General features: G+C 44.5%; 2 protein-coding genes across 5 annotated transcripts; one reads left to right on the plus strand and one right to left on the minus strand.

The window, feature by feature from the left end:
• Positions 1-216: 216 nt before the first annotated feature.
• On the minus strand, positions 217-10,329 carry znf646 (zinc finger protein 646). Of its 4 annotated transcripts, none has more exons than XM_064923882.1 (4): positions 10,150-10,329; positions 5,748-8,536; positions 4,227-5,351; positions 217-3,967 (listed from the first exon to the last, which is right to left on the minus strand). In XM_064923882.1, the coding sequence occupies exons 2-4, from the start codon at positions 8,330-8,332 to the stop codon at positions 3,067-3,069; spliced, it is 4,611 nt and encodes a 1,536-aa protein (XP_064779954.1). In that variant the 5' UTR covers positions 8,333-8,536; positions 10,150-10,329; the 3' UTR covers positions 217-3,066. The 4 variants fall into 4 exon arrangements, with proteins under 4 accessions (XP_064779954.1, XP_064779952.1, XP_064779953.1 ...); XM_064923880.1 differs by lacking the exon at positions 10,150-10,329 and adding an exon at positions 9,761-10,115; XM_064923881.1 differs by lacking the exon at positions 10,150-10,329 and adding an exon at positions 9,670-10,115.
• An 11-nt stretch (positions 10,330-10,340) lies between these two features.
• znf668 (zinc finger protein 668) lies at positions 10,341-14,067 on the plus strand. The gene is made up of 2 exons (XM_064923884.1): positions 10,341-10,447; positions 11,064-14,067. The coding sequence occupies exon 2, from the start codon at positions 11,088-11,090 to the stop codon at positions 13,059-13,061; it is 1,974 nt and encodes a 657-aa protein (XP_064779956.1). The 5' UTR covers positions 10,341-10,447; positions 11,064-11,087; the 3' UTR covers positions 13,062-14,067.
• Positions 14,068-14,134: the final 67 nt, after the last annotated feature.

Below are 14,134 nucleotides of genomic sequence, written 5' to 3' on the forward strand. Positions count from 1 at the left end.
TTGGTTTGGAACCAGGTACTATTGTGTATGAGACAGGCCTTCGTTTGGAACCAGGTACTATTGTGTGTAGGAAGCAGTACATTTTGGAACTAGGTACTATTGTGTGTAAGAGACAGGTGTAGGTTTGGAACCAGGTTCTTCGTTTTAAAAAACTTGTTTAAAACCAAGTTTGAAAAGGACATGAACTCAAAAAAATTACCAACACAACATATTTTAAGTCATTTACTTTTAATAAGTGATTTGTTAAGTTTCTAATTAGTTAAGTTCATAGTACTAACAAGGAAGTAAAAATCTACATTTCAAAGTGACAAAATATATACAAGGTTATATAAATAAAATATTTCAGACTTGAGTTTTCAAACACTAAATTCAAATCAAATGTGGCATATGCTTTTTAATTATACTATAGCCAATTTAACAGTAACTTCATGTAAAGGAAATTCTTGCTATGAATGTACAGAGAACCCAGCTAATGTTTTATTTAAAATATTGACAAAACTGTGGGAGATGCACACGACACATGTAGTCATGTCACAAAATGAGGTGTACATTAACAAGTGCCAGAAGAGATCATAGTAAATCTGACACCTTTCCGCTTGCAAGGTTTAAATGGAGATCAACTGGCAACATTCTCTACATGCAGACCATTTCAAATGTTCACGGCTTAAAATACATGTTGCAATTTCATGTAATTAGGGTATGAGAGCCGAATTACAGAAATGAACCATAATGTATTTATTGCCAATTCAAATAACACACACACACAAAAAAAAGACGGTCTCTGTTTAGATGTTGGTAAGTCTGCCATCACCATGCAAGCTATTCTAAGTGTACAGTAGTTCTGACTTCTGCAGTAACCTTTTGTGTGAATTGTAGAATCTCTGTCAGGATGGCCATGTGGTTTGTCTTCTGAATCAAGTAATATAATTTTACCCAGTGGACAAGCATGTCTGATACAACAATGAGAAAAAAAAATGTTAACCACAAGATGTGAACTTACTAAAATAACATGTATTGGCAAAATGAGCACTAAACATTTATAAAATGGCAACCTATTGCTTACAATATTGGTAGAATGGGGAGAACAACTTGCATGCATCTCGACTGCTCACGTGCAATTAGAATTTGAGGTGTTGGGAGCTGACGCCTTATTAACAATGTGCTCATGATACAGGCCTTAGAGAACTATAAAAGTTGTAATTATTACAGTGTATTGTAGCTATATGCTATAATTTCTCTTAAATAAACTGTGATAGCTTTAAATATCAGTTTCAGGAATTGGCAAGGCTCTTTGATGAGGTATTTTATACACCTTACCGGTCCCAAAAATATTTACAATTCATAATATATGAAATACAAGGCATAAAGAAAGCAAAGAAAAACACCTTGTGGTGTACTGATACAACACCCTCAAACAAAGGCCCTCCGCTGTTTTGAACCTAAAAAAAGGGCCCCTGCTTCCTACTTGTGTTTTCCAAAACATTTGACATTACAGTGTGACTGAAAAATAACTGTTGTGTATGATAGGCACCTTATTGTTATCTAAACTTTTTCTGGTAGGAATAGTAAACCAAAGATAATTGCACGTTTATGTAAAGGTTAAGTTATGACCAGAAATTGCTGATTCCAAAGACACCAAACCATTTCGCAAAATAGTGGTCATCAACACCTGCTTCTTGATAAACGTTGAGGTCAACATGGTTGAAGTTAGCAACCAACGATATTGACTTTGCTAACACTTAAAGCTCGTGATAGGTGAGTGGTTAGAACAAGATTCCGTAGATTCATCTCCACCTTTTCAAAGTAAATAAAAAAAAAAAATCCATAATACCATTTCAACATAAAATAACCATTAAAATGAGAGAAATAGGAGACTAGGATTTCACGCCGCGATAATGCTACACTTTTGACTTATATTTTAAGAACTAGCACTCAAATGTTGTTTTTAAACGTTTGAGAAGTCAAAAGCATGCGTAAGGTATTGCAACATTCATGCAATTTTCAAGGGGGGGGATTATGGACAAAAGGCTACAATTCTTATTTTAACAAGACATGGGTGAGAAATGGCGCATGTAAAAAAGAAACGTCATGCCCAGCCCAGACACCGATGATCATCTACAATGCTTTGCACGTCAGATATTTTCCTTTTAAAGACGAAAAACCTGAGTGCTAGCAGGACCATTATCCTGGGTTTATGCATTCCTACCTGTATTGGAGTTGCACCAATTGAGAATAATGGAATTATAGATTGAGGAATTTCCATAGACGCTACAAAGTTTTTTTTTTTTTTTTTAAAGAGTCAAGGTTCTCTTTACATGTTAACATTCATTGAAAACTGATCTATCAAAGTGTACACAGAAAAATAAATCAAAAGAACAGGAATAAATTATTAAATACGTCCATTTAGCATACAATGCCTCAAACATGAACCCAAATATTATCATTATTAAAACCATATATTTGATTTCATGATTTCAGTACAGTAAATACCTTCGATATCATCCTCTGGGTAGGACTAGAGGTCATCTCCTTTAAAGCAACAGGGTTGTCCTTATTGAAACCACATCACAAAAGGTCAATTGACCACATCTCTCTAACCTATGGCAACACTGAACAGGATTCAAGGGCAAATATACAGCCCACACTTTTGATGAGCACAGCAGAGAAATTAACCTACGGAGGCACAAAACACAGTAATAGATAGCAAGAGGAAATAAATCATGTCCTATAGTCCTCACTCCTGTAGCGCTAAACGATTCAATGGCTTTGTGCAAACATTCAATCCAATCTGGGACTTTTTAGTGTCACAATCCCTACTAGAGGTAAGATCGGAATTCCTTCCACGAGTCCAAAAGTGTATGACCAAAACAAAAATGAAATGTTTGTGAGGCAGCTTTGAAGAGCTCAGCATCAAGACTAAACGCTGTCTCTACTGGGGCTTTGAGGAACACCCGTCACTTTACAATTACTGATAGGGGCCCAGGGGAGACTAACATAAGAAGTATTCGACTCTACAATGGTCTGAGGAGTTGAAGAAAACCCTCACCTTTTGAATCTCGACTCGACTCAGAGAAAAGAGCCCATGTCCAAGTCCATGAAACTGTTAGCACCCATGCTGAAGGAGGACTCATAAACCTGGGCACCGCTCTGATGCATCTTTTGGTGGTGGCGCAGATTTGACTTGCTGGAGAAGCTCTTGTCGCACAGCAGGCAGGAGAAAGGCTTCTCTTTGGTGTGCATCCTCCGGTGGCAGATGAGCTGGGTGGACACGCGGAAGGCCTTGCCGCACTCCAGGCACTGGTAGCGCTTGGGCTCTGTGTGGATGCGCCTGTGGTTCTTCAGGGCCATCAGGTTAGTGAACTCCTTCTGGCACACGGAGCAGAAGAAGGAGCCCGTTTTGTGGCTGTTCTTGTGGTTGAGGAGGGAGCCGGCATGGCGGTAGGTGCGGCCGCAGTGCTCGCACACGTGGCTCTTCACCCCTGTGCAGTGAGCCTCGTTGCTCTCCTGCTGGTCCTGAGGGTCAGGCATGCCCCCGTGCATGTGGGCAAACGCCGGTACCAGCTTGGGCATGCCCTGGATCCCCACGGGTTGGTCCAGTTCCGAGCCCCAGCCTAGGTTGTCCTTTAATTGCATGCTGTGTTGTTGGTAATGCCCCTGGGCCCGGTGGTGCAGGTCCTGGTGTTGCTGGTAGCTGGCCGGGTTGGGGAAGCTCTGATGGCAGGGACTGCAGACCAGGGTGCGTTCCTTGGAGTGCACCTCCATGTGGCTCTGCAGGTGGGAGACGAGACAGAAGGTCTTGCCACAGTCTGTGCAGCAGTGGCGCTTCATCTGGGAGTGGACATGGAGGGCGATGGGGTCGGGGAAAGTCTGGAGGCACAAGGTACAGTGGTGGAGGTTTTCGGAGTGCGTCTTTTTATGGTTGAGCAGGGAGCCAGAGTGGCGGTATGAGCGTCCACACAGGTCACACCTGCAGTAGAGAGACATATTAAAATCCCTGTTCATGAAAATAATTTACCTTGGGCATTAATTGGCAAAGAAAACCTTGCTTTTACTAATCGAATATAAAGAGGAAATAATTACAGATTTACCCTAAAACTAAACATAAAAAAATAGCCATTAAAACCATGAAAACAGAAGGGAGAAGACAAAAAAAAGGAGATCATTCTAATAACAACCATGAAGAAGTTGGACTTACATAACGAGTTGATTATGAGACAGTAACTCACATGAAGCACTTGTCTCCACCACCATCTCTGTGATAGCTGTCACCAGCTTTAGCCGAGTCATCCTGACCCCTGCTCTGGCAGCGGTGCCTCTTCAGCCCAGACTTGCCCTGGAAGCTCTTGCCACATTCTGGGCAGCTGAAGTGGCTGGCCACCCTGGTGTGGACTTTCTGGTGGTTATGGAGAATACTGGCCAGCCGAAACGCCTTCCCGCAGGTCAGGCAGACATGCTTCTTCTTCTGTGTGTGAATTCGTGTGTGGTTGCGTAACGCCATGGGGTTAGAGAAGGGCTTAGAGCAGAACGTGCAGCTGAAGTGGCCGGACTTATGGGTGTTTTTATGATTCAGGAGACTGCCTGCGTGGCGGTAGCTGCGATTGCAGATGTTGCAGGTGAATGGTCGCTCCTCTTTTTTCAAGGACATGCTCGTTTGTCCATCACTGCCCTCTGATGAGTTTGCCAGTGACCCACAGGTATGGGCTGTGAGCTGGTCTGCAGATACAAATATCAGTCTGCACTGCTTACATTTAATGTTTCTAGCGCGTCTGCGACCACTTCCCCTGACCCCTCCAGGCATATCCTTTCGGAGGTGTGCACAAATATGGTTAGACAACTGCTTCTTTCCCCTAAAGGCCTTACCACAGTGTTGGCAACTGTGTTTTTTAACTGAGAAGTGGATGCGCAGGTGGTTCTTCATAGCCAGTTGGTTGGAGTAGGTGTTGTTACAAACAGAGCAGTAGTATTCACCGGTCTTGTGAGAGTTCTTGTGGTTGACCAGACTTCCTGCGTGCCGATACGTTCGCCCACATTGGTCACAGGAGTAGGGGCGAGGGTCGCCTGCCCCCTCTGATTTGACCTCAGTCTGAGACGCTGTAAGAGCCCCTTCCCCCACACTGGGTTTCTTTAGGTTGATGGCTGGCCTACGCTTTCTGCGGGTGGTGGTGGCTTGATTGGCAGGTGCATTTAACGAGTGCATTCCTCCCTCTGACCCGGTCCCATTCATCTGCATGAGGGCTTGAATCTGATTGTTGAGCTCCTGTATTTTGGCCTTGTTCTCCTTGTGAATTCTTAGGTGGTTCAATAGCTGCTTCTGTATCTTGAATGCCTTCCCACATTCATTGCAAGTATGCCTAGACGAGGGGACAAAGAGTGAGGATAATCCTGTTTACAAAGCACAGAACATTTGAGCATGAATGAAGTTATGACAAGACACAAAATACATCTATGGCAATAGCAATTTTATAGGCAACATATCCTTGGATTCTTCTACAAGTACGTAAGCACTTGTAAAAGAAAATGCTTGCTGTTAGGGCAGGGTCCAATCACTATTGGTTGGCATTTAGGCAAATTCAACTATAACAGTGCAATAACCTAAACCATTGGTATGTAGTAGTACAAATGAATTGAGTCTACCATATGTGTACAATGTAGCTTCTCTGGTTATATACATGATATGTCAAATTACATAGACACTTATCAGTCGAAGACAACTTTTTTCTGTGTTAGCAATTACGTTGAGCAATTACCTCTTAACATCAAAGTGGGTCCTTTGATGGTTCTTAAGGGCCAGTAGATTGTAGAAGCGCTTCTGGCAAACCATGCAGCGGAATACTCCCGTTTTGTGGGACTTTTTATGGTTGAGAAGGGAGCCAGCATGTCTGTATGCTCTTCCACACTGATCACACTTGTACTGGCGATCACCATCGTCTAAATCCTCTTTCATGGGTCCTAATTCTTTACTGTTGACAGAGTTGCCCATTTCAGTTCTCTCATTACTAGATTCACTTTGCCCATTTGCTGTACATTGATGTGTTTCAAGATGATGGTAACTGGTGCAAAATGTACCACAATTTCCACAGATGATGCTGTCAACTTCCTCTTTGTGCCTAGCCCCATTACTATTGTCCATATGTACGTGTTTAGCGTCATCTGCCTGTGCTTTATGGTGCGAGAGCTGATGGGCAAGCATGTCCTGCTTCTTGGCAAAACTCTCTCCGCAAGTACTGCAGATCATCAGACCCCCATCCACCTGCTGTCTCTCTCCAGGGTCCTCCTCTTTTTCAGCCTCGAGGGAGGACATGGAGGAGGGGCCGGAGCTTGTAGGAGTGTCATGGGATTGAGTGTGGCCACGAAGATGACTCCTCAGAGCCCTCATGCTTGTGTAGCGGTTCCCACACACTGAGCACTGATAGAGCTCTCCGTCATCATCTTCATCCTCCTCCTCGCCATCACCACCATTTAACTGCTCCCCATTCATGACTTCCTGGAAGTTGTGTTCACCAAAGTACCTATGCCCAGGGCCGCCATTCAGTCCCTGGAATTCTATATGATCCCCTGGATTTCCCATGGAGCATTGGCCATTTGTGTCCTGGAAGGTTAGGTTACTGTCACAATCATTTGACATGGCCTCCTGCTGCTGTTGTAGCTGGGGGCATATGTGCGACTTGATCCCTGCGATGTCTGCAAATGTTTCGCCACAGTCGGCGCACATGTGCCTCTCCATCAGGTGTTCGTCGTGAGGTAGGTGCACAGTTCTTTCCTGGGGAAAGGTGGAGTCAAACTGCTCGTGGAATGATCCTCCATTGTCGTGTTCACCCTTGTTCTCCTGAGCGAGCGCCATCATACTGCTAGCATCACCATCCTGAGAGGAAAAGCAGGCCTGCTGGTTCTCGAGTGTCAGGGGCTCGGTAGACAGCCAGTCTCCTTCAGAGCTGAGGTTGAAGGAGGATGGATGGGCCCTGTGGATGCGGATGTGGCTGCGGAGGGCAGCCATGTGTGGATAAGTCTTGCGGCAGATGGAACATTGATAAATGCCCGTCTGATGAGACCGCTTGTGGTTGATGAGGCTCCCTGCGTGCCGGTAGCTTTTGCCACAGACCTGGCACTTGAAGCGGCGCTCAACATTTTCTGTAACCGAGGACTGTTCTGCCTTCCCTAGATTGTCAGCAGAAATCTCAGAATCCAAGATTGAGGGCTCTTGCTGAGTGTTCAAGATGGATTCGTTACTGGAGTGGTCAGAGTATATTTGAACATCGTTGATCTGCTCCCCCTGATTACCCATCGATAGAGTATTGTTTAGAGGGGGTGAATGAAAGTTTGAGTCAGGAGAATGAGTGACACTATGGTCATAAGTGCCATGATAACCCTCAGATGAACTTTGAATGTGCCCAAATGACATAGAGGAAGAATTATGCATTTGGATGTGTTCCTGGAACTCATCATCATTAGGAAACATCACTTGACACAGGTGACAGAAATGTACAGCAGCCTCCCTGTTTGAGGGTGAAAACTGCTCTTGTGCTGTGCCTGTGTAAGTGACTTCCGTGGAACGGGTATCTGGCTCACTTCTGGACTTATGGGTTCTCTGGTGACTATGGAGGGCAGCAAGATTATTGAACTGTTTGAAACAGATAGGGCACTCAAACATCCCTACTTGGTGAGACTTTTTATGATTGATCAGGCTTCCATGGTGTCTATATGACTTTTCACACTGATCACATTTGAAAGGTCGATCCCCTGCTTCATCAGAGCCTAGGTTTTCACTGTAATTTGCTGAGATGGGGATAATCTCTGCCCCCCCCTGACTAAGGCCATTATCAGATATAATATCCATCGTTGTGTCTTGCTGGTCAGCCACAAAGACCAACTGCTCATGAAGGTCTTCATTATCCTCAATTTCATCTCTATTCTCAATTGGAGAATATTCTGCAGCTGCCCTCCTACCGGCTCTCCTCTTTGACTGCCTGGATAGATGGACCTTTTGATGGGTGGCCAGCTGAGTAGCTAACCTAAAGGCCTTCCCGCAATCCATGCAGGAGTACTTCTTCTGAGATGTGTGGATGCGCAGATGGCTCTTCAGGGCCAGAGGGTTTGAGAGCTTCCTAGCACATACTGGACATTGAAAAGAACCCAACTCGTGTGTTTTCTTATGGTTAGCGAGGCTACCTGCATGCCTGTAACCCCGCCCACATTCATCGCACTTGAACTTGCGATCTTCCTCTTGCTGAGAGTGACTATCCATGTGTTCCAGAAGGCTTGGCATGTTGGAACACACTGTGCCACAGTGTTTGCAAGGGAAGCCTTTGGTCCTGCCAGGCTCCTGCATAGCCATTACAGGATAGTACTGCACATATTTGAGCAAGACAATTGTGGGGAAAATACATCAGATTCCCAGCTCCTCCGTATAACAAGAGCTTATCTATTGTACGGTCCAAATAGGAAGGTAACACAATAATGTGATTGGCTCATTTAGTACCACTCCATTGAATATGAATTTAATTTATGGGGTAGAAAGGCTGCAGGTACACCATGAGGGCTGTGGGAAAAAATGTAAAACAGATCTGATCATTTGGCATAATATGCACAGTCAATGTATTATTTATTTATCAATGGGATAATCATGGCCTACTAATGCAATTGGCACAAACTTTTATTCAAAATGTAGTTTACTGATGCCACACCTGTATTATTATTAATTGACATGTTAAAGGGGTCAGTGGGTAGCCTAGCGGTTAAGAGCGGTACGAAACCTCGTGCCGAATAGGTGAAACATCTGTCGATGTGCCCTTTGAGCAAGGAACTTAACTCTAATTGCTCCTGTAAGTCGCTCTGGACAAGAGTATCTGCTAAATGATAAAATGTTAAAGGCTTGGTGTGAGACTTAATATTGAAACATGGGTTGTGTCTCATCTGGAAGTATACAATTCAAGCAGGCAATGATACATTAGAGATGAAGTAGACCATATTACTGTAAACTGGACAGTTGTGGTTTGAAAAAAACGCTTCAAATTATTACGAATTTTGAAGAACCATAGGGTCGTTTATCACAGATTGGAATATGGCTAATAAACAAGGCCTAATATATGTAACTCCGCTCAAATATCGGTTCAGTAACGCAACTTGACAAACTCCATATGCAGCTACATACAGTGTACAGCAGCAATACTTTTCCTGTTTGGCCTAGCGACATAAAATGTCGTTAACGTTACCGTGAACTGAATTACCAATTGTCTTACTTATTTACATGGATACATATACATTTAAATTGCGAGTTGACTAAATTTAGGAATTTAACTAGTTTGCTACTTGCTTGCTAGCTCGGCCTCAAACTATCCCAATAATATTTTGTCCGATATAAGTTGAAAGTGGCTAACTAGCTAGCTAGCACACACAGCAATAACCTGACTAGCGCGACAGCCAGCCGCATAGCTATGTCAATAATGTGGAAAAACAATACCTTGGTCAAAACAACTTAAAATGTCAAATGTGTGAATTCCAGTAGCTACAGTTCATATGTTAAGTCAAAACACGCACCACTATGGAAAAACTGTTGTTTTGCGAGCAATCCAATGCTGGATACAATAACTGCTAGGTAACGTTAGCAAGTAGCATCATCATGCTTAGCTAGCTAAACAAACATTGCAGCAAAAAGCGATACTCTGTTTTTACCATCCATTTGATTCGTGCGTCCTGTCAAATATATTCTGTAGTTTCTGATGTAACCTATGGCATTTAAATCCAGGTCAATGTTTTTCCTCACCACAAAGCTAAAATGTTATTGATAATGGACAAGTCTTCCTCAATTGTCTTTTTTTCCTCCTTCATTCCATTCCATTACACATTCTTCCTGCTCTTGTTGCTAGGAAACAGGATATGTGTACCACTAAAATAAGTCCCCCTTCGTCGTTCTGTCATACGCACATAACTGTGCGTTGTCTTAAAACTATTTGTGGATTTGTCATGTAAAATTATAAGATGGACTGGTACGTAAACTGAAATCTAAAACACTTCTTAGGAGACTAAAACCCAATTAGGCACTAGCTCATTCAAAAATGAACAACCCATCTGCGCGACATCATCCATCCAAACATTTGGCAAAACAGGAGCGTGCTATTTAATTATCTCCCCTCTCAGTAGAACACCTCTTACCTGCAGTTCTTAAAAATAAAGCCATTCCTGCGGTTCTCCGACAACTTGCTAATTGTAAAATACACTACAGTTGGTCAAATATGAGAAAATCCATAAAGCCAACGTTTAATATTTACATGAAATTGTGACCCACGCAAGTGCTGCACTGTTGCACGCTCGACAATAGCGCTCTCGTCATGGTCCTAAAGCCGTCCTCCTCCACCAACACCAATCATAGGGCTTCACTGTAAACGCAGTTATTGGGGCTTCATATCTGGACATTTTAACTGATCCTGAATGCCCGAAAGAAGATAAAAAGGTAAGCAATCGTTTTAATATTATAATACACATTTATTCCAAATACAGATGCGGCGCCATCTCATGCGAGGATGACCCCAGAGGGCGAATGAGCTTGTTCAGCCGGTCCTAAAGCCAGCCATTTTGAGTTTAGCACAAGTACGCTAAAATCGCTTCAATTGCCCATTTTTGTTGAATTATTGTCTCCTGATATATGCGCCCCAGTAATAATTTAACTTGGAAAACGCACGTTATTTTTTCAAAGAAATTAGATTTATTTGAGATCCGTGTTTTTCATGCCAACTTCCTTTTATAACAAGCGTTTAGTTTAATTGTCCCTGAGGTCCTAATGCCAGCCATTTTGAGATTTATCCCTCCACATTATTAATGAAACGTTGCTTCACTAGTTTCCCACTGCTACCTAAGTGCCTTTGTCATGTCCTCTCAGCCAGTACAAATTATATTTGAAAACATGATATAAATGATCTTGGATTGAGTTTGAATCTGCTCACTATTTTATATGATTTAAAATCATTACTGCCTACTGAACATTTCCCAAGCTTGTTTAAGAAATGCATGACTGAATGTGTCATCTTCAGATTCACTTATGTCTTTTCCTTATATTCTAATTTCCTTAGCATCACAAGCATATAACTTAAAGGATGGCCTCTCCCCAGCCTGGCAGCCCACCACCTACAAAGCAAGACACCCCCCTTGCTGAACCGAGTGAGGAGAGCAAAGAGCTGGAGGTAGAGGAGCCCCCTGTAAAAAAGAGAGGCAAAGGCAGACCTCCAAAGAAATCCAAGCATTCTTTCAAATGCTCTGCCTGCCAGGAGGCTTTCAGTAGCCCCTTGGCTCTCCGGAGCCATAAGCTGTCTGCCCACAGTAAGGAGCAGCAGGAGCAAAAACAGCACACATGCTCTCAGTGCAGCAAAACGTTCCCCAGCAGAGCCCAGCTCTCCAAGCATCAGCGCTCTCACTCTGCTCAGCGCCCCTTTCAGTGCGATCAGTGTCACAAGGCTTACAAGACCCCAACGGAGCTACGCAACCACAGCCGCTCCCATACAGGGGAGAAGCCTTTTGTCTGCACCGAATGTGGCAAGACCTTCATGCAGGCCATATGCCTGCGAATTCACATGACGCAGCACAGCGGCGAGCGGCCATATTCTTGCCCCCATTGCTCCAAGAGCTACCCCACTCTGTCCAAGTTGAAGGTGCACCTGCGCTCTCACACGGGGGAGAAGCCCTATTTTTGTGCCGAGTGCGGGAAGAGCTTTGCCGACCCCTCTGTTTACCGGAAGCACAGGCGCAACCACCAGGGCCACCGGCCCTACTCCTGTGATAAGTGTGGGAAGACGTACACTGAGCTGAAAGACCTGAAGAACCATGAACGGTCTCACACAGGAGAGAAGCCCTACCTGTGTTCAGACTGCGGCAAGGCCTTCTCCCGTTCCTCCTCCCTGGCTTGTCACCTCCGCATTCACTCCCAGAGCAAACCCTACCAGTGTGAGCAATGTGGCAAAGGCTTCACTCAGCTCTCCTCCTATCAGTCTCACCTGCGCACTCACTCGGGTGAGAAGCCATTCCTCTGCCCGCAGTGTGGGAAGATGTTCTCAGACCCCTCCAGTTTCCGTCGGCACCAGAGGGCCCATTCAGGGTTCAAGCCCTACCCCTGTGATAAGTGTGCCAAGAGATTCCGGCAGCCTGCCGACCTGGCCGTGCATCAGCGGGTGCACTCCGGGCAGCGGCCCTACAAGTGTCAGAGCTGCGACAAGGCGTTTGTGGCGTCCTGGGACCTGCGACGTCACATGCTGGTGCACACAGGGCTGCGGCCCTTCTCCTGCACAGAGTGCGGCAAGTCCTTTGCCGAGCGCTCCAGTCTCAACAAGCACCGAAGGGTGCACTCCGGCGAGCGCCCATTCAAATGTGACCTGTGCTTCAAGTCATTCGTGGTCTCCTCCAGCCTACGGAAGCACGAGCGCACTCACCTGGCTGAGAGGCCTGCGCTGCTACCGCAGCAGGCGGTCCCCGAGACAGTTGCAGCAGTCTTCCTCGCTCACACCTCCCTCCCCCAATTCTCCTGTTCACACTGTGATGTCACCTTTGGGACCTGGGAGGAGGTTCAGGCCCATGAGGCTCTTCACACCGTTTCCCCTCTTTCCACCACCGTGGCCCCCCTGCCCATGGGCCCACACGTGTGCGCCACCTGCCGGGAGGAGTTTGTACTGCTGTCTGACCTGCAAGCCCACGAGAAGATGCACCCCAAACCGCGACCCCACGTCTGCGACAGCTGCGGCAAAGGTTTCCTCAACAAAGCCGGGTTGCGGAAACACCAGCGGATCCACTCGACCAACCGCAACCACGTCTGCCCCCACTGTAGCAAAGCCTTTCTGTTTGCCGCCTATCTCCGCAAGCACTTACGCACCCACCGCGACCCCCTTCCCACCTTCCCCCTCTCTGACACACACATTGCACACACGGAGCCTCTTCCCTCGCCACCTCCACCCATTGACGTTTCCTCATCTACTCTTGAACCTGGTGCAATTTGTCTGACTATACCGGTGACGATTCCTGTGACTGTTCCTGTAACCTTTCAGACCACGCCTATGTATATCGACAAGGAAGACAGACTCTGAAAAGACCGTACCTGTTTGTGTTGAATGAATTATGACTCAACAGTCAGCTGCCTTGAATATTTTTAACAATAGTATGGTTATAAAACAGCTTAGTTCCCATCCTTAAACAAAGGTTATTGATTACAATTTGAAATAATGAGACTTTTCACTTTAAATTGCCCTCAACTGTCTTGTGTGTAGGATGACATGTATTTGTGATTTAAAATGTGTTATTTATGCTATATAACGTACATTATGTTTTATACTATACGATACCTGACATCTGTCATCAACTTTTCAATTTCAAATTACATTGTCATGATTTGTTCATAGGAATGTATTGTTTTGTGTCATAGGCTATACACTGAGTATACCAAATATTAGGAAGACCTTCCCCCCGTTTGCCCTCAGAACAGTCTCAATTTGCCAGCCATGGACTCTACAAGGTGTCGAAAGCGTTTCACAGGGGGTGATGACTCCAATGCTTCCCACAGTTGTGTCAAGTTGGCTGGATGAACTTTGGGTGGTGGACCGTTCTTGATACAAACGAGAAACTGTTGAGAGTGAAAAACCCTGCAGCGTTGCAGTTCTTGACACAAACCGGTACACCTCACACCTATTACCATACTCTGTTCAAAGGCAACTTAAATATTTTGTCTTGCCCATTCACCCTCTGAATGGCACACATACACAATCCATGTCTCAAGGCTTAAAAATCATTATTTAACCTGTCTCCTCCCCTCCATCTTCACTGATTTAAAGTGGATTTAACAAGTGACATCAATAAGGGATCATAGGTGTTCTTATTTTTTGGTGAACTCAGTGTATATTGATTAGTGTGTAGGCTAAACTACTAATCTTAATTCCACGGTTAGGTCATTTATGTCTAAACATAGGCTATAACATTGTTTGAGTCATGATATTAAGTCATGTTTTTTTTTCCATGGACTGTTGGGTATTTTGATTTCTATTCACTTCTCATAATTTTTGCAATGGAATATGTAAGTAAACAATTTACTTAATAGCATTGATGGACTGAAGTTGCTTTCCTGTGAAATGGCTCTTTTTATGAAAAACCTGAATGCCTAAATTGA

Source organism: Oncorhynchus masou, chromosome 18, assembly GCF_036934945.1.
Source record: "Oncorhynchus masou masou isolate Uvic2021 chromosome 18, UVic_Omas_1.1, whole genome shotgun sequence".
NCBI lineage: Eukaryota > Metazoa > Chordata > Actinopteri > Salmoniformes > Salmonidae > Oncorhynchus > Oncorhynchus masou.

Coding starts and splice junctions, on each gene's coding strand:
- znf646 (XM_064923882.1), bottom strand. CDS start 8,332: ATGGCTATGCAGGAGCCTGGCAGGACCAAAGGCTTCCCTTGCAAACAC. Junction 5,352..5,747: donor ACCCACTTTGATGTTAAGAG/GTAATTGCTCAA, acceptor CCCCTCGTCTAG/GCATACTTGCAATGAATGTG. Junction 3,968..4,226: donor GGTGGAGACAAGTGCTTCAT/GTGAGTTACTGT, acceptor TCTCTACTGCAG/GTGTGACCTGTGTGGACGCT.
- znf668 (XM_064923884.1), top strand. CDS start 11,088: ATGGCCTCTCCCCAGCCTGGCAGCCCACCACCTACAAAGCAAGACACC.